Raw genomic sequence first — 17,861 nt, forward strand, 5'->3', positions numbered from 1 at the left:
TTTTTACCAACTTTAATCATTAAAACAAAGAGATTAAGAACAGCACAATTACATTTTTTCTACAAAAGTCTTCGAATCATGAAAAACACAAACACATACATTTATACATTCCTGAAATAGCATTTTCTTTTTTAATAAAATGACTAATCAGGTGATGTACATCTGCACAAATCCTGTACAAATATGTACTTGGTGTGCTATGAAAAGTGTCCACAGTGTTTGTTTCATGGAGCCAGAAGAGGAGGGTTTGTACTGGGGTTTATAAGTGTGTTTCTCTGTCAGGGTTGCAGTCCAGGGCCAGTATGAACTGCTCACAGTGTATGGAGCTGTTCTCATCTTTCCTTAGTGACTCTGACTCTGCACTCCCGTTGGTCAGAGCATTTTTCTCCTCCATCTTAATATGTCTTTTGAGTAGAGCAAAGCACAAAATGCAAAAGAAAAATGAAACTGTCCTCAAGCCCAGAGTAAGGCCGAGGTACATTATCCTACAAAAAACAACAGCAACAACACTGTTAGCATACAAACTGGGAGGTTGTTTTTCAGTGCAAATATGACATTCAAGCTAACTTCTTTGAGGGGAAGACACAATTCAAGTCTCAAATTTTCAAAGCCTAATTATAAGTCAAGATAAAAATATTTCAACTCTGTGAATGCTGCTGCTTATTGCAACCAGTGCATTTTAGTGAAACCTCTTCATAAAGGTTTTGTATATGTTTTTTGTAAATACGTAATGGTTCTTGAGACAAAAGTAGGTGTACACACCTTATATAAAATATACACATCCCCATCCCCACTTTGTTTTTACTTAAAGACTGGTAGGCCGCCGAATATAAAAGGTGTACCCCCTTTTTTAAAATGACCAAGTTTGTAGTCTAAATCAGATGGAATTAGTCTTGTGTGTTTACACACAAAAAAAATAAAAATCTGTCTCCCCAGATTTCTCTATTCACTGAATTGTTTTGTTAAGCCTTACAGCACTGCTTGAGTACTTGTTAATAATCTGAGAAATACAAGGTTTAAAAAACATTTTAGTGGATACTGGTTTCATTTACCTGTAAGCTGTGGTGTTATATATTCTGCATGCTCCTCTTCCTCCACATGTCTTATATCCCCATTTAAGGCAGGTTGTATCAATTATGGCTCCAAAGTATATTGGGGCAGGTATTCCAGCTGTAGTAATATTAGAAACTAATGTGTTACTTAAAAAAAAAGACCAACTACATGAAGAAATATATAGAATTAAACACAAAATCCTTAATGTGGAGCTTCTCACGATGATTTGTTTTTACATATACAAATGTTATTGGAAGCATTGTTCTAGAAATACAGCTCACTCCAATGTTCAGTATATTGACTGTCAGCTCTAAGGAGATTTCCAAATGACTGAAATTAAACTAGGAGGAAAGTAATGTACAGAATAAGAAAGATGGTTCTCACCCAGTGTGCGAGTTGCCAGAGTGTGGATTCCAAGTGCAAGTGATTTCATCTCTGGTTTAATGCACCTACAGGAAATGAGACTGAACTGTTAAAGGAGATTCATATTTTCAACCTCATAATAATTTTTGAACAGACACAAAGAAAGAGAACACTGAACATGACCAGTATAAAATACTATAAAATACACTTCTAATTTATGGCAATTTTAGTCATTAATGAAAATGCCTCCACTAATTATACTTTATCATATGGATGGGATGACATTTGTGTAGTGTAATCTGTTCACACATAACAAGATCGTGTATTGCTTCAAAATAAGGCAGCATGTGAGAAGCATAATTAATCCTTTCACAAACACCAGTTGTTGACAGACCTGACTAGCAGAACAAAGCCAGGTGTTCCCCCAAGAGAGATGATGAAGGAGCTGAGGACTGAAAGGGCCAGGAAGTATGGAAAGATTTTTTCACAGCTGTCTCTGATTGGACACTGGCCTAGTGTGGCTGTCAGGTTGCCTGTTTGGGGATTAACCAGTGCTACGCACCTGCAATTGTCAAACACCTAAAAGAGAAAAAACAAACAAGTTTATGAGCAACAGATGAGGTGAGGTCATACACAACTGAAATGCTGTGTGAGTCAAAAAATTGTATGATATGAAAGAAACACAGTTATTGAGAGTAAATATTATGCAGTGTTTGTTATCTAACTGTCACTATATAATGAGAACTACCATGTTTCTGCCAGAACCGGAGGAAGAGGTGCATCCAGCCAAGCACGGGGACACATAGGTGATCCCATTCTCTCCACACACCGGATCCCACTCTCTTCTCGAGCACAAGCAACTCAAATTGCAGTCGGAGAAGAGAGAACGTTCCTGATCAGACAAACTTTCCACTCTGCACATGACAACATGACAAAAATGCATGCATAATTGACAGCTCAAATCAAACAAAGATCAAAAAAGAAGTCGTGGCTATTACTGTGCAAGGAATATGAAACAGAACACAAGAAGCCATACGAATTGTGTCAGCTGTAAAGACTATTTTTATCATTTTACAAATTCAAACTTTGCTTCTTCTTCTGACTGTTAATTCTTCTGCTAAGACATGACAGAAATGTATTCAGCCATTGCCTACCCAGTATAGGAAACAGTGATGCCTGCCACTTTGGAGTTCTCACAGCCCATGGCGAAAAAAAAGAGTGACAGGAAAAAGCCTAACAGGGAGGTCCCGAAGGCAAATTTAGCTGCTCCCATGATACCGAGCTTGTACTTCTTCATGACAACCCCTCCAGAGAACATCCCAAGGGCCACAGCTGGGATGTTGATCATGCCTAGCCAAACCACAAAATTCAACACACGCATTAAGGGACACGAAAACAACTTCAACAAGCAACATCAGGCAGCAACGTTGCTCCTGAAAACGGGAAAGCTCCTGAAAAGTCGGAACACTCATTCATATCAAAGTAGCCTCATTTAAATTTCATGTAAAGTGAACAAAAGTCATATGATGAAAGATGAAAATAACTTGCAATGGTTGCAATGCATTTCTCATCATGCAGCAACCTCTTAATTCATTCCTTTATATCCACACAAAAAGCTACAGTATGTTATTACACTGTCTCCCGTTCTTCCAGACTGACCAAATAATTAATCTCATTAATGTGTGTGCTTCTAAAATCAACGCCTGACTGGCATTTCAGAATTTTCAATAACCACAGTAAATCTGGCCTTCATCCCGCAGCACTGACACTTACTTAAGTGGAATGTGGTAGTCAAGCATAAAAATTCATCAAAAACTGGTTAATGAAACACTTAACAATGACCAACCAACTTACATCGTTTTGCATCCTTAAACCCTTTCAGTGAAGCAAAACAGGTTTTGAACAAGCCTTTATCTAATGCAGAAAGATAAAAACACCAGACAAAAGAGACAAGTGACTGTTTGCTTACCCATAAGAAAATTGGCTTTTGATGCTGATTGGCCATAGTGTTGCTCAATGTATTTGGGTTTGTATGTGACCATCCCAATGAGAGAGTTGAACTGAATGATGGTCACACATAGGTAGATCATGTACACAGGATTTCCAAGGAGATTCTTAAGTGTGGGAACAAATTCTGTGGGAGGACGGTTCAATAGATTAATAGCACTTCTTTAAAACATGTGAGCATGTTAGGGCATTTCTATGCCTTTTCTACAGACAGTGAAGAAATAACAGTACATGAGAAATATAACCCTCACCCTTTAAGTGTTTATCTTGTAGATTATAATTGCATTTACAGCAAGCGGTTTTAAAATGTAAGAATGAAATGTTGTCCTATCAAACAGGACACTATCAAATTTATAACAAATAAGCTCTTAAAAATCAGCTTGTTGTGGTAGAAAAACTCTACCTGCTCTACTTTAACACTGCACTGACCGTACCCAATATTAAATACAAGTATTAAGATTTTTCATACCTTTGGCCATCTGATGTAAATTAACTGGCTCCTCAGGTCTGAACTTGTGCTCCATGGCCGGGGAATCTTTGATAAACCTGGTTTGCTCTGGAGTGCAGCTGGTGTCGTGTTTGTCCACCGGGATCGGCAGTGACTTAGGCAGGAACCAGAAAGGAACAGCAGACATGAGAGTTATGGTGCCTGTGATGAGGTAGCCCAGCCACCATGCGCCCACCCAGCGGGCATCCCTTGGGGTAATCATCACAGTCTCTGTAAAGACAGGGGAACCTCTAAGGACTTTTTGTGGGGAAATTTGGTTTAAGTTGCTTTTCATTTGCTTTGGATACATTTTGAGTTTGAACAGTGACCGGAGGCCATCAACTGCAGCAGCACCCACAGTCATGGAGTCAACATAAACCCCAAGCACTGGCTAAACCCTAGTTACCCAACAGAACAGAACAGAACAGAACTCCCACTCCAGGCGTTCTCTAAGTCATTTGAAGTGGTCCTTTTCGAGTCCCCCATCAATCTATGGCTCTGGGGGAGCCCCAAACACAAGTTCCATTAGAGTCCAGAGCTCCAAACATGAGGGCAACAGCCGTGGACTGCCTGGACAGCTGTCTGGTAGGATCGCCAGCTAGGTGGCCCGGGCACGGTTGAACCTCTTTACCAGCCCATTACTTTGCAGGTGAAGAATGATGGTGCATGTCTTCTTCACACCCAGCAGCTTGCAGACCTTGCGAAGACCTGGAAAGCACCAACCCTAGTGGCTGTGAAGTTCGATGCGAACCCTAAAATGGGTAAACATCTCCACAACCAGTCTCTCAGCAGTCGTAGTGGCACTTTGGTCTGGCATCACATATGTCTCAGGCCACTTTGTAAAATAATCCATGCCAACAGGAACATAGTGGTTGCTGGTGCTCGTGACAGGAAAAGAAGCCAGGTGAGTGAAGCAAGGTCGGTGCGCAGGAGGAAATAGTTGCCATGCAGGTATGGGTGAAATTACTGTACTGCCAGCACAAAAGTCAGGAGCTCTCGTCGGGTGACATTGTAGTTCCTCTCCTCATGGTTCAGGACCCAACTGAAGTATGCTACTGCACATTCTGTCAAGTGCAGTGAGTGTTGGACCGGCCTTGTCTGTGTGTCCACATTCTCCTTAAGAAGAACTCAAAATCAGTCATGTCATTGATGGTCACAGCTGCAGTTGGTAGCTGGGGATGGCTGTGCTGGTGCCGGCCCGGGTCAGGGTCAGGGCTGCCAGGTGGCCTTCTCACTGTGTCCTGGGCCTGTCTCTTCTCCAATAACTGGACTGGAGGGCCACTCTCAGGGAGCCAATGGTGAAGCTTGACTGAGATGGATTAACAATCGCTCCCCAATAGGTCACCAGGTCCAGCCCGATGATACAAGGGTCCCGGATATTGGACAACCAGAACTCGGGGTCCAGCATTTCATTTTGCACCTCCACTCGCAACACCTCCCTCCCATTCATACTACCCCTCTCTCCTGTCATCCTTGTGAGCTGGCTGTTAGTTGGTGACCAAGTTATGGGGAGGGAGCCAGCAGTGCCCAGCAGAACTACAGGCCATACCAGGGAGATGGAAGACCCTGTGTCGCCAAGGCCCTGGCCTGGTCAACCAGACAGTTCAGATACAGTCTTCCAGAGCAGCCTAGGTGGCTGACCAATGTACATTATCCTTGGAGGGGGGCTGGCAAGGGAAGTGGTAGTTCCCCCACAGCACGGCTCCCAATCACAGGCAATGTGGCCTGTCTCACCACACCCGTAGCAGAGATCAGATGACCTAGGTGCTAGGCACTTAGGTGCTGGGGGTTGAACCTGTCGGACTTCTTCATTATCCTCCTCATCCTTGTAGTCAAGCATCCTGACACGTAGCTGCTGGAAACTGGGGGTAGCCACACTGGGCACGCAGCTGCATCAATGGTAAATGTGATTAGGTTCATGCTTTCTTTTTGGTACCAGCCATCATCAAGGCCTGGGTGTTCTGTTGATCCCTCAGGGCTAGGTCAAGGAGCAACTGCAGAGCCCTCCCCTTCAAGGCCGGTGTCAGGTGGGTAGTGGTTTCACTTTCGCCCTAGCCACTGTGCTGGTGTCTTTGGTGCCACTTACAGCCTTTTTACTGAGCGTGGGGTCCTGCTGGGGTGGTTTGGCAGCAAAGGGTCCCATTGCACCCAAGCCTTGATCAATACAGTCTGTAGCTGGTGGTTGAGTATAGCTGTAGTTGGTCCTACTGGCCACCAGAAGGGGATGAGAATTGGTGGTTCTACAGCCATCTGGGGTAAACTTTGAAGTGGTTCAAGTCAATTCTCCTATTTTGTTTTTATTTTTCAGCTCCCCTTTTTTTTATAAATCATTGTTTATCAGATTACAGCGGCTTGCTGGAAGTTTAATACCTTACTCACCCATGTCCACATAGCCAATGTCAACGTAGATTTTAGCACACAGTGACCCCAGCAGGTACCCAAAGACAGGACCAATAATTGATACAGTTTGGACACAACCTGTAATACACAACAAAAAAAGCATATTTGTTTAGTCAAAGTCAACACTTATACTACTTAATTGTTAATGGCAAAATTTTGCTGCAATTTAGGATTTGCATTTAAAGTCAGGGAAGCTAATCCCAGAGAACCCCACAGTCAGCCAATACATGCTGTAACTAAATACACTGACAGTGCTGTGGTTTATACCATCTAGTTTGCATGACTCATTTATCATTGTATGATTGTGATTTATTTTCTCAAATATTCACAACTTTTTGGTATGCACCATCGAGAAGGACGCATTTATTACTCAGGACTTTCACATTTCAAGTGACTGTCATTCTGCATGCAAGGTTACCAAAATTTCCAGATGATGCTAAACAAGGTACACATATATTAGGTGAACACTGTAAATTTCAGTTAGGGTCATGTACAGTATATATTCTTGCTATATAAACAGACCACTTAAATGTGCTAGGAGCAACAGCGATTACCTTGTTATATAAAAAAAAAAAGTTTCTGAACACCTAAATCAATGACTCACAAAATGTAGTAATCTTAAAATCAGTATCTATAGTCCAGAGCTACTGACAGAGATGCTGAGTGAAGTGCATTACCTATATAGAGGGCAGTATTCTCAGGCTGTGTATAATCATCAATGTAGGAGATTCCCAAAGGCTGTACTGGAGTCTCTCCAATCCCACGAAGAACATTTCCCAGGAACACGTAGATCCACATTGAAACACTGGACTCTCGCTCACACCCTAGAGTTCAAAGCAAAGTAGGAAAAATAGGATGAGCATTAGTTAAACAAAGCCAAAATTGATAAAACTTCCACTTACTACCTGTCTTACCTCTAGAGGGGAGAATAGAGGATCTGTCACTTGCCCTGATGGACTCGGATGGACTTGGACATGGAGAGAGGCTGTTTGTTGAATTCACTGAAGATCTAACTGAGGTTTCAATCTTATAGCTGCGTACAAAATACCAATGTAACTGTTAAACAAGGGAAGGGAGAAAGCATCAGGTATTGTTAGATACTCACAATGTGAGGCAAAAATACAAAACATCAATGACTACATTTTCAAAGTGCAAGAAGTGCTGAAGATCAATTCATGCATAAACACGGGGCACCTGATGCGTACCGGCCAAAGATGAAATGTGGCATGGCCATCAGGAAGGTTCCAAAAGACATCAACACACATCCAATTGCTATGATCTTAGGTCGGTGGAGTTTGGCACCAAAATAGCTCACAAAGGCAATCACTAACAAATTCCCTACAGAGTTCAGATGATCAAAAGAGGAGATGGAAATCAAAGGCTGAATGCAGTTTTTATTGAAAAGAAAAAGTCTTATAATGCACATGTAACATTGTGTAAACATTGACTTGGATCAATTGAGAAAAATTTAAGGATATGTTTGTACTGACTATAGGCAGACAAATATTCAAGGGCTACTTTCACAGAAGAAACTAGTCTTTACTATCAGGCAGCTACTGTATAGCACACGTACCTTGTGTTAGCGTAAGACATATTGGTGTGGACAGTCCAGAGTTCTACTATGACCGGTTTGTCAGTTTCTTAATGCAATAACTTTAAAGAATGCTGTATATATTTGCTATATATCGTCATTCTAAAATATTACCTTGACTGTACTAACAGGGTGCTTTATGATATATTTTATGTGTCTCCATTTCACACACAGTATCTTGCAAAGTGATTGTTCACAAAAATGGAAGGGTGAGATACAAGATACTGGAGCTTCACAGAGGTCTAAAATACAATCATGAATAGTCAGAGCAAAGAATAAAAAAATAAATAAAGTGGAAAAACTCACCAATTTCAAAGCTCCCATCTATGATGCCTATCAGATAACTGGGGATGTCAAATCGCCTTTCTAATTGTGTAATTGTGCTCTTCAAGTAGCTGCCAGATAAAGCCTTGGCAAAGTAGGCAAAGGACAAGGCTGCTAGGAACATCTGCAGAGACACAGAGAGAAGGCAGAAATACATTCTGCCAAAAAATACATTCCAAAGGTAGGATGAAAAGTAAAAAATAAATTTTTAGCAAGTAATATGAAACAAAGATGAAAAACTGCACTTATGTTTTTATGTACTTCTCTAAACCAGTAACTGAGTGTGTGTGAATGCATGACACGCATTTGCAGTGCAGTTAGACACTGACAATGTGAAGTCAAAGCTTGGGCCAGAGGGTGCACGGAGGTCCAGCCTCCTTTTACTCAGTCACCTGTGGACAGCCACACTTACTAACAAAGGGGGATTAGAGAAACCAGTCCCACAAGCATACAGACACATCAACAGCACTATGAGCTGACAGACTAACCAACATGCAGCATAATTGGAAACAGGTGAGAGGTAGCCATAGCCTGCAGCCTCGGGATGAAAATAGCCCAGGCTTGGACACGACGCACGTGCCACCGACAAACCTGCACGTGCATACTCTTGTTTAGCCACTAATATTCATTCATTCATTCAGTAATTAAAGACAAATCCCCGCTGGTGCTTCAAAAGCTCAACATGTGTCTGCAATGTGAAAACATTGAAAACATCATATATATGGAATAATTCCTAACCCCATTAATTTATTTGCTACGTAGCACGTTAAATATATTTAAATGTAATTCGTCCAATAAACATGGTTTCTATTTCAGTTTAGTGGACCAAAGATTTTGTGTACCTAAGCAATATATCTGTAATATACATGAGAAATATCAGAAAATACACAGAATATACAAATCTATGGGGTTGTATTGAATTATCGTCCTTATTTGCAAAATAAAAGTTTAGTTTAGGAAATGTTGATATTTTTACTATATCGTCAAACTTACAAATATTCACTTTGCTGGTATTCTTTGGCAAATGAAAGCTACAATGTGCACACATACAATAGTACTATAAGACATGAAAAAGCTCAGTCACTCTGAATAAACCCCACTTTTCTTTGCCCTGTCCTGCTCTACAGGAAGTCATCATTCTGAAATTACAATCAAAGATCAACAGCTTTGGGCTTGTCCTTTCAGGAGTCGCAACGGAACGTGTTCCGCACGTTGATTTGTCATGTGTTTTTACGCCGGATGCCCTTCCTTCCACAACCCTCCCACTTTATCAGGGCTTACCAGGGGGCCCCTAGTGACTGGCTGGAAACCCGCGGCCTTCTGCATCCCAACCCAATGCTCTACCACTGATCGTTGTGAAATTGCAACAATAATCGAAAATTCTCTGATTGGTTAAAAGGGTGAGCCTCAGTCAAAAACTGAGAAGAAAATATCTCGGGCTCACGAGAGGCTTTAACAGCACGTCCAAACCTTATGGGTTGGTCTTTAGTTTCACAGCGTATTTCTAGTCAAAGCAAATCATTGCAGTTTTAATTCAAAATCCAAAAGTAGTTTCATGTTACTGTCTTGTGACCTTCAGAAGTTGTACTAACTGGAACAAATACAGTTACCTAAGATCATTAATGCGTTTGTCATGACATTGCTTAATTTAACATCAAATACTATAATCTACTGAGAAAAGTGCCTATAAGTCACTGAGCAATCTTACATAATGTTGAAGTAGGTGACAGAAAGGGACATACAATAAGTAGTTTGGTGTAATCCACATAATCCCAAAAACTGTCTTGTCATACTTCTTATGCAAGCCATAAATTATATAGTAGCTAATGAAATATCATGCCTTTGAAGCTTGCTCACCGCTTGGATTTTACACCTCCGTAATGCTTTACGGCATGTGATCTGTAATCCCTTTTGTCATTGACCTTTGAAAGCTTGTCCATTTACATTACAGCTAAGCAAAAAGCTCAACAACAAAGAAGCGTCTGAGTTTCATGAGATACCACACATTTATGTTTTAAGGTGGCAGTGGTTCACATGGTAAAGAGGCCATTTATTCGATGTGGCGACCCTGAACTCACAGGATAAGCAGAAAGGAATAAAAAAAAACAGTTCTAGTAATTGTAAGATAAATAACTAGAAGAAACTTGTAAACAAAAAACTTGTCTTTTTTATTTTTGCTTTCATAATGTGATTTTACTGTATAAGCCAAAATTAAATACATTAGGAACTAATAGATAGTAAATTTGTGATGACTGATTAAATCAAGTTAATGTAGTAACTATACTCTAAATTTCCTATTGTTATGTTTAAAATGGTTTTTACCTTTGCAAAAAAACACGATTCTGTAAAATTGGGCTGATTCACTAACTTTTGTATAGTTTATATAAAGGAAGGTACAGAAATGTACAATCCTAACCTGGGTTAAACAGACAAGGAGGAGGCTGCCGTGAATATTAGCAACACATGTATCAACAACAAATAAAAATCCTTTCTCTGAAAAAATGAATAATTGTTGAATCCCAAGCACCACACTCAAAATAGGGCGTTCGTCATAGGATAATCACACACCGAAAGAAAATACACAAGGACAAAAAGGAGCATTACTGGAATTCCTCTTTCCTGTTGCCTGTAGTTAAGTTAGTATTACGATAAGCAGCTTTTTAATTATAGTCCAATGTGCTTCTTAATCCAATAAAGAGGTACAGACCCGCCATTCTGACCTCTTTTACTGAAGCATAAACTTTTTCTAAGGATTTCATCAGAGAATTAATACCCAGTCCAAAGGGCACAGTGAGCCAATGCACTCAACACCTTGTATATTCATCAACTAGGCCTACCACAAACACGTGGCACACTGCATTCCCTGATACATGTACATGACACACATCTGTGCCTCTTTTTATACACATGTAATATTTACAGAGAGATATTTGCGTGCCCATTCTACTCAGTCACATGACTTTGTCCTTTCGGGCTGAATCTGTAGACACAGTACTATACATGTTCTATTGACTGTTCTCTGGTGTGTAATGCTGTTCCCATTGACGTGTAGTTTTCTCCTTTTCCTGCCAATCGGTGTTTGTTTGATAACCATTACATTTTCTGAGACTTTGGTTTCTAACCAGTGTTTGTGCAAAACACGAAAAACAAAGGAGTTAACGGTCACATTTTTTAACTATATTATTAAGAAGCCTACTTGCATTACCTTTAGATTTGGGTGGCAAGAGTTTCTCTTTGCAGAGGAGGTAGGATTGTTGTAGGCCGTGTTGTCCATTTTCTTCATGGCACCCTCGCACTGTACGCTGCCTGAGCTTTAGTTTCTCGTAAGATGATTTACTGCGGCTGTCCTCGCTCAAACACTGTTGGAAGGAATTCAGATTTAGAGATCAGTGAGAGACAGCAAGTTATTATAGGATTATGATTTAGGAATAGCATGTTCCTTGGACCATGTAAACCACGGGTGTACTGATACTAAACTCATTCAAATTAACTCCACTAACAATACCTCTAAGTACAAATGTGTGTGTTGTTTTCTTAGCTGTATTAGGACTGTTTACTATAATGAACAAGTTCAGTTTTTCAAATCACTCTTAAGTCTGCTTTTGCAACTTAACAGGGAATCACAGGCCAGGTAACAGAAAAAGGGGATTTTTTTTTTAGTTTTAGATACACATTTAAACTGATTTTTGCACAGAAGAACGGTAGATTTTGTCCCCCATCACTTCAACTGACTGGACATTAGGTATGAATTTCTTCATATCCTGGAGTAACAGGATAAATGACCATAGTGAGAGCATGTATCCTTACAAGGTGACAGTTACAATCCTCTGAATATGCTTAATTAGTCACTTGCCCTGCACAAAACACAATCCCTGAAACGGTGCTAATAAGTGGATGAGGTGGAATGATTGAGTCCCATTACAAATGTCACCTGATTCAAGCAGCAAACACAAATTCATACTGTTTGTACAGTATGAATGTACAAGTTGTTGAAGTTTGTTGAATGAAGCCCACTGGCTTTGTGCCCCACTACTCTCCATCAATCTACCAGATGTCCTCGCTCTTTAGTTCTACCGGTCCGGATCTTCCACACCCACCCACATACCTGTCTCCAGTTTCCTTGTTATCTTTCTGTTTTTACACCTGCTAGTTCCACCTGCTCTTACCTGATCGTGGAGAATATTTCTGTGGATTTTACACATTTTATGCTGCGGACTGTGTTTTCCATCCTGAACCTGTTCCTGTACCTGTCTATTTATCTTAGCTGTCTAACTTCCTGCCATCGTTGATCATCTATGTCCTTCTAACTGTAACTTCCCTACACCTGCCTGTTTGCCTGTGTGTCTGCATTCAGGTCATCTCTGTGCCCCACTAACCAGCCATGACAGTTTTCAACATATAACACTGCATTTTCTTAAACATCTGTGATGAGATTGTAGATGAAAAAAATGTGCGGTTTCATTACTGGGGTTTACGTAGATGTATTAACTTATAATTTATGAATCCCAACCATATTTACACCTAATGTAACATATGTAGGTCATTTATGCCTACGTTAACGACACACTCAAGGTTCTTTTGGGAAATACAAATACTCCTTAAGGAGCATCAACAAGCCAATGGGTGGTGCACAGTAAATGGACTTGCTGCAAAGAACACTGATCAAAGCTGACTGTGTCAAACCAATCTTATAAAGACTTTGTTATATGAAGCACACAATAACAAAGGCAATATAAAGAAAAAGGGTATTGTTTTCAGGAATAAGTGGATTGTAAGGAAAACATGATATCAATAAAACAGTAGATTTTGCAAACTCTTGGATTAAAATAATCTGAAAGCGAATCTATTATGACTATGTCTGAACTATTCTGGAGGCAGAAGAAATACTGATTTAAATGCACATATGGAACAATATGTTTAAGATCCAGGAAAGTTGTGATCGTCTGCCATCACCAACAACAACCTGAAGAAGCCACAGGGACAATTTTCTTCACCTCAGCTCAGAGAGAAAACAAAATATCTGAGATATTCTGCATATAAAATAGTACTTAAGAAGTACTCTCTTCAGTAGCAGTGATTATAATAAGAGCTCTTTAAAACGATGAAGATTAGCTAAAAGAGGAATAATATAAAAACAATGTTAAATAAAATTTTATAATGGGCTCTATATGAAATCTAGATTGATAGATGTTTGCTTTTGGGATTTAATTCACTTTTTGGATGGACACTCTAACTGAGAATAGGAAAGCAGATCAGTTTCATAAAATATACCGCAAAATGAAGTGACACATAAATACCTAAATCAGGACAATAATGGATGTCAGCATGAGTGTGGAAAGCAAAGAAATAAGTGCTATTTGCATTAAATAAGAGAGCGGAGCAGTGATACTGTTTAAAAGTCAGATTGCCCCCTGTGGGTTTCCCCTCTGTGCCACACAGCACAACATGGATTTAAACTCTGTAAAAAATGTGGCTAAAGCTGTTGAAAAAAAATTGATTGAATTCATTTATCACACTGTAAAGACTGTAAAGTGCAGAGCTCCATGCTTTTACCGACCTACTGTACCAACTATTGCTACACATAGAGAGAAGTCCCATTCATTCCCTGTTATATTCTGATGAAAGATGGTGGTTACAATTGTTCTAAATGGGATCAGATACACAACAAAGGCGCCAGTATAAGTATTACATCAGTTTATTTTGACACTTGTGTCTGATTACTGCTGCCAGGTGTTGACTGTATCTAAATTGGGTAGAACAACTTGCACCATCTCCCACCATCCTTTCATATAACACACTGTGGACTACATAAGGATAACTAGTGAAATCATAACTTAATGTAATGTGGTACTTGTCTTTATACTAGTATGTGAACACAATCTACAAAGTTGTAGCTTAACCGATTTGCATTATGAGAGCAGCAACTCAATAGTCTCAGTAACAATCACTTACAGCTGTTAAGCCCTGAGGGGAAAACGTGACAATCAATTACCTGTAAACTGAGTAAACTTTGTCACATAGAATTCAAGTAGGTACTTTTAACCCTGTTCCAGGTTTTAGTGGTTTTATTCAAATGACTGGCAGTTATTTTGGTAGCATGTATAAGAAGGTGACTGTAGAAAGTGGGCTAACAGCAACCAAAGGTATGGTCCAAGAAAGGCTGATAGCTGCCAACACTCCCCATGCAAAATTATACAGTCTTCTCTCCAGAGTCACATGGGAGTCAAACAAGGCTGCCAATTCAAGTCCTCACAGGAGGGAGGTTATCGAAGGTGAGCAGTACTTCTCAAATGTGATTTCTTTTGTGTGACTCACATCTTTCCTGTTTGATAATACTGGAGGTTTCACGCCCCATTGCTTTTACATGACATATAATCGTGATCAGCAGCTGTAGTTTCATCTAAAACTCCTGTTTCTTCTTTACATGTCGGATTTTTGCCCATGATCACATGTATCCCCATATAGATTCAAAGTGTAAAAAGCCCTATGTAATAAATAAAAGTGAAGTATTTTCCCTTAAAAAACGTGACTGGCGACCTGATCAAAATTCCTGACACTAATCCTCAAGTGCTTGGCTGTAAGGAGTAAGCTTAAAAGTACAAATTTGGAATTTTGAAACACACTGACGCCGACTATTTTTAAACAAACACGGAAACAAACAAACAAACAAACAACTTAAACGAATTCTGTTTATTACACTTTTCAAAAACATTTGAACTATTACCTGGAGAATAAAGGCATTACTCACGTGATCTCTGTTGAATTATTAGTGATACTACAAGCACTCAGGTTTCTTAATCAATGCTTATTGTGACTATGGACATACGCTTCCTCTGGGTTTTTGGTGAACCCCCTGCTTGCTCCGCGGACCTGTCTGTTCACCTGTTCACGGTTTGTTGATGCAGGCTTTGGATTGATGCTTCCTCACTGACTCTGGGATATTTGCGGTCTATTAAACAACGATCAGAAATCGCATTGCTGTGAATCCATGGCATTCCAGGCTAAGAGAACTCATTATTACTGCGTTACCATCAGTAAAAAGAGCAGGATGATACTTACCCAACTCGGAGCCTCGAATCTTTTCCTGCACGACGTCGCTAAGTTGTTGTTTACACGAGAAATAGACGCACAAATGAACGTCCTGTTGTTTCCCTGAAATGTTTCAGCCTCCTGAAAATAAGCCTTTTCTCACCAAGTCACCCACTTATACTGTACATGCTGCTCGACAGCGGGGAACAGTGCGCTTCAGTGGCACAGACGGGGTGGATACTGAGCGCCGTTCACGGTGACGCACACGTGATGCGCTAAAGAGGGCTGCAAAAAAAAAAACAAAAAAACAACCTACTTGTTATTTCACACCTTATTGTGAGCTTTAATACGATGAAAGCGGCGGACTGTTACTTCAAACGGTGTGGCATCAGTTTTTCAGTACTGCAGAGCTGCTTTCCCTCTGATGTTGCTCATTCGTGGATAGTTCCCCGACAGCTGTCAAAGATGGCTCTGATAATGATAAATATGCTAAGCAGCTGCAGTTTGCTCACACTCAGAATGGGAACACGTAAATCTGATCTTGGTTTACCTGTTGTGGACCACCTCATGCTTGTGTCTCCACTGCCAACTTTGTTGCACGCTAATGGAGTCTCTCTGAGGGTTTTTTCACCTGCTGTGAACCTGAATTGATAAGGTTTTTTACACTAACCCTCCTGCAGTATGAGCAGGTCACTTCAAACTAATGCATATAATAATGCAGTTGAAGTTCTGCTTCCATTCGGTCTCATGCTCTACAAACAGTATGGGGTGCGTAAGCATTATGTTGGTGGAAACCCTGGAATGAATGGGACCTTCATTTGCTTCTTAAAATATCAGAGTGCAAAATGTTTCTTAGTAGGAAACTGGGAATTCGAAATTTGTTTGCACCAAAAATAGTCTCAAAAAATGGTGACAGTTTAATCAGATTTTAAAAAGTTCAGTTCTTAATTTGACTATTTATTCAATTTTTCTTGACCCAAGACATTTTTAAAAGGAGGGCTGGCAAATGAAATATGTATATTATAGGATAAAATGTAAATAGAACTTGTCACTATGCGTTTTATTAAAGAGAGGTTCTTGAATTGCCCTAAAACGTGTGCAAATTAAGAAGAAAAGATTTCTTAAAGCTCACATAAACAAAAAGGGACAAATGCACAATCGATGCCTCATTGATAAGGTCATAATTCCCTTGTTGAGCCTACTGACAGCGGTCAGCCATCTTTTCTCTCTGTTACTATGGGAATAGGTGGTTTATACAGAGCAGAGCTACTTGTTATAAACATGTCCACAGATCTCTCTGTGACTTCAGGGCTATAGATTAACGTAACCTTATTAAGAAATAAGATGCAAAATTGTAGGTGTTAAAATGCTCTATGTTGATATTTGCCTCTGATGTTTATTGTGTTTCGGGGACCTACAGCTGCAGTCAGTAAAGCACATTTATTTGTTGTGCTTGATAACAAAACCAACAGAATAGTACCAGACAGTTATATGTATGATTTTAAATAAATCCAGCAAATCAAATACAAATTCTGGGCACCTACTGAAAATGAAACATGTTCATCACATAGGATTTGGCACGAGATGCTGTGTGGTGGAATTAGAACATTTTTAGGTGGCAAGAGGCTTTGACAGGGTGACATGAGAAGACAGAATGTGGGAATTTAGACATACGGTATAAGTCATAACTATTATCACATTGTTACTGTTTTCCATCACAGACTTACCACAGAACACAGAAAACACCTAAAACAGCAATTTCATTAACAATGCATGTCACTGGGGTTTATATGAGCAGGGAATAACAGTACAATAAGGTCTACCTGGACCTGCAGCAGGATAATCCCTGTTTTCATTTTCCTACTCTTCATTCCCTGATTTTGTCCCAGTTTCTGATTCTTTTTTATCCTAGTCTGCATCCCTCACATTTATATTCCCCCTCTTCTCCTTTGCTCATTTCATCATTTCTACTCTGTAGCTTTTCTCTTTTTTCTGTTCACGCTTTCTTACGCCATTCTCTTCTTCTGTTCCACTGCTCGTCATATCTTCTTCCTGTTCAGTCGTCAGCATCGTGTAACCTGTTCACATTGTTCATTTTGAAATATTTTTGGCATATTTGTTTTGCACTGCATGTAAGTTAACTGTTGCACAGTAAAGCTAGGGAAGGATCTCATGGTAAAAAAATCCATGTAGTAGAATGTGTAATAAGGTACAATAAAACACAAAATTGTAACAGTGTTTTATCCTCTCGTGGCTAATAATGTATATCCCCAGTTGGACAGTGAAAGGTGCAGTCTCTTTGTATGCAGAAGTAAGGTTTTAAAAATATGTGTTTGCTAATCCAGCAAAGATACCAGAAGTGCATCTCAGTGGCATGTTTTTGCTTGTTTGCTTGAAGATGTTTCACCTTTTAAGGCTTCTGCAGTTTCTGACTGGGTTGGTGTTCTAGCTATTTAACCTGTGTGTAACCATTAGTCATTCGTTAACACCTCTAAGGTTATTGAGGCCCCTTGTGAATTGTCGTCCCTTCCTGTCATCATGTGTGTCAATACCAGTCACTTGTGAACGGCTGCTTCGGAAGAGACTTCAGACTGCCTTGGCACTGAC

The 17,861-nt window shown here is 39.9% G+C and overlaps 1 protein-coding gene across 4 annotated transcripts; it reads right to left on the minus strand.

Annotated features, from left to right (window-relative positions):
- Positions 1-2: 2 nt before the first annotated feature.
- Positions 3-15,503, minus strand: LOC137125896 (solute carrier organic anion transporter family member 1C1-like). 4 transcript variants are annotated; one of them, XM_067502104.1, is made up of 16 exons: positions 15,285-15,503; positions 15,108-15,174; positions 11,431-11,584; positions 8,208-8,349; positions 7,516-7,648; positions 7,225-7,343; positions 6,988-7,134; positions 6,290-6,388; positions 3,893-4,141; positions 3,386-3,550; positions 2,571-2,766; positions 2,165-2,330; positions 1,811-1,995; positions 1,438-1,502; positions 1,053-1,170; positions 3-485 (listed from the first exon to the last, which is right to left on the minus strand). In XM_067502104.1, the coding sequence occupies exons 3-16, from the start codon at positions 11,506-11,508 to the stop codon at positions 260-262; spliced, it is 2,088 nt and encodes a 695-aa protein (XP_067358205.1). In that variant the 5' UTR covers positions 11,509-11,584; positions 15,108-15,174; positions 15,285-15,503; the 3' UTR covers positions 3-259. The 4 variants fall into 4 exon arrangements, with proteins under 4 accessions (XP_067358205.1, XP_067358202.1, XP_067358203.1 ...); XM_067502101.1 differs by having other exon boundaries at positions 14,974-15,174; XM_067502102.1 differs by lacking the exon at positions 15,108-15,174.
- Between the last annotated feature and the right edge of the window lie 2,358 nt (positions 15,504-17,861).

The sequence above is a fragment of the Channa argus genome, chromosome 4, assembly GCF_033026475.1.
Source record: "Channa argus isolate prfri chromosome 4, Channa argus male v1.0, whole genome shotgun sequence".
Lineage (NCBI taxonomy): Eukaryota > Metazoa > Chordata > Actinopteri > Anabantiformes > Channidae > Channa > Channa argus.

What these genes read in the sequence shown, in the direction of transcription:
- LOC137125896 (XM_067502102.1), bottom strand. Translation starts at nt 11,508, where the DNA reads ATGAAGAAAATGGACAACACGGCCTACAACAATCCTACCTCCTCTGCA. An exon ending in CTCTATTCTCCCCTCTAGAG is followed by an intron (nt 7,135 to 7,224) that starts GTAAGACAGGTA and finishes TTTGAACTCTAG; the next exon opens with GGTGTGAGCGAGAGTCCAGT. An exon ending in GGCTTTGTTCTGCTAGTCAG is followed by an intron (nt 1,503 to 1,810) that starts GTCTGTCAACAA and finishes CATTTCCTGTAG; the next exon opens with GTGCATTAAACCAGAGATGA.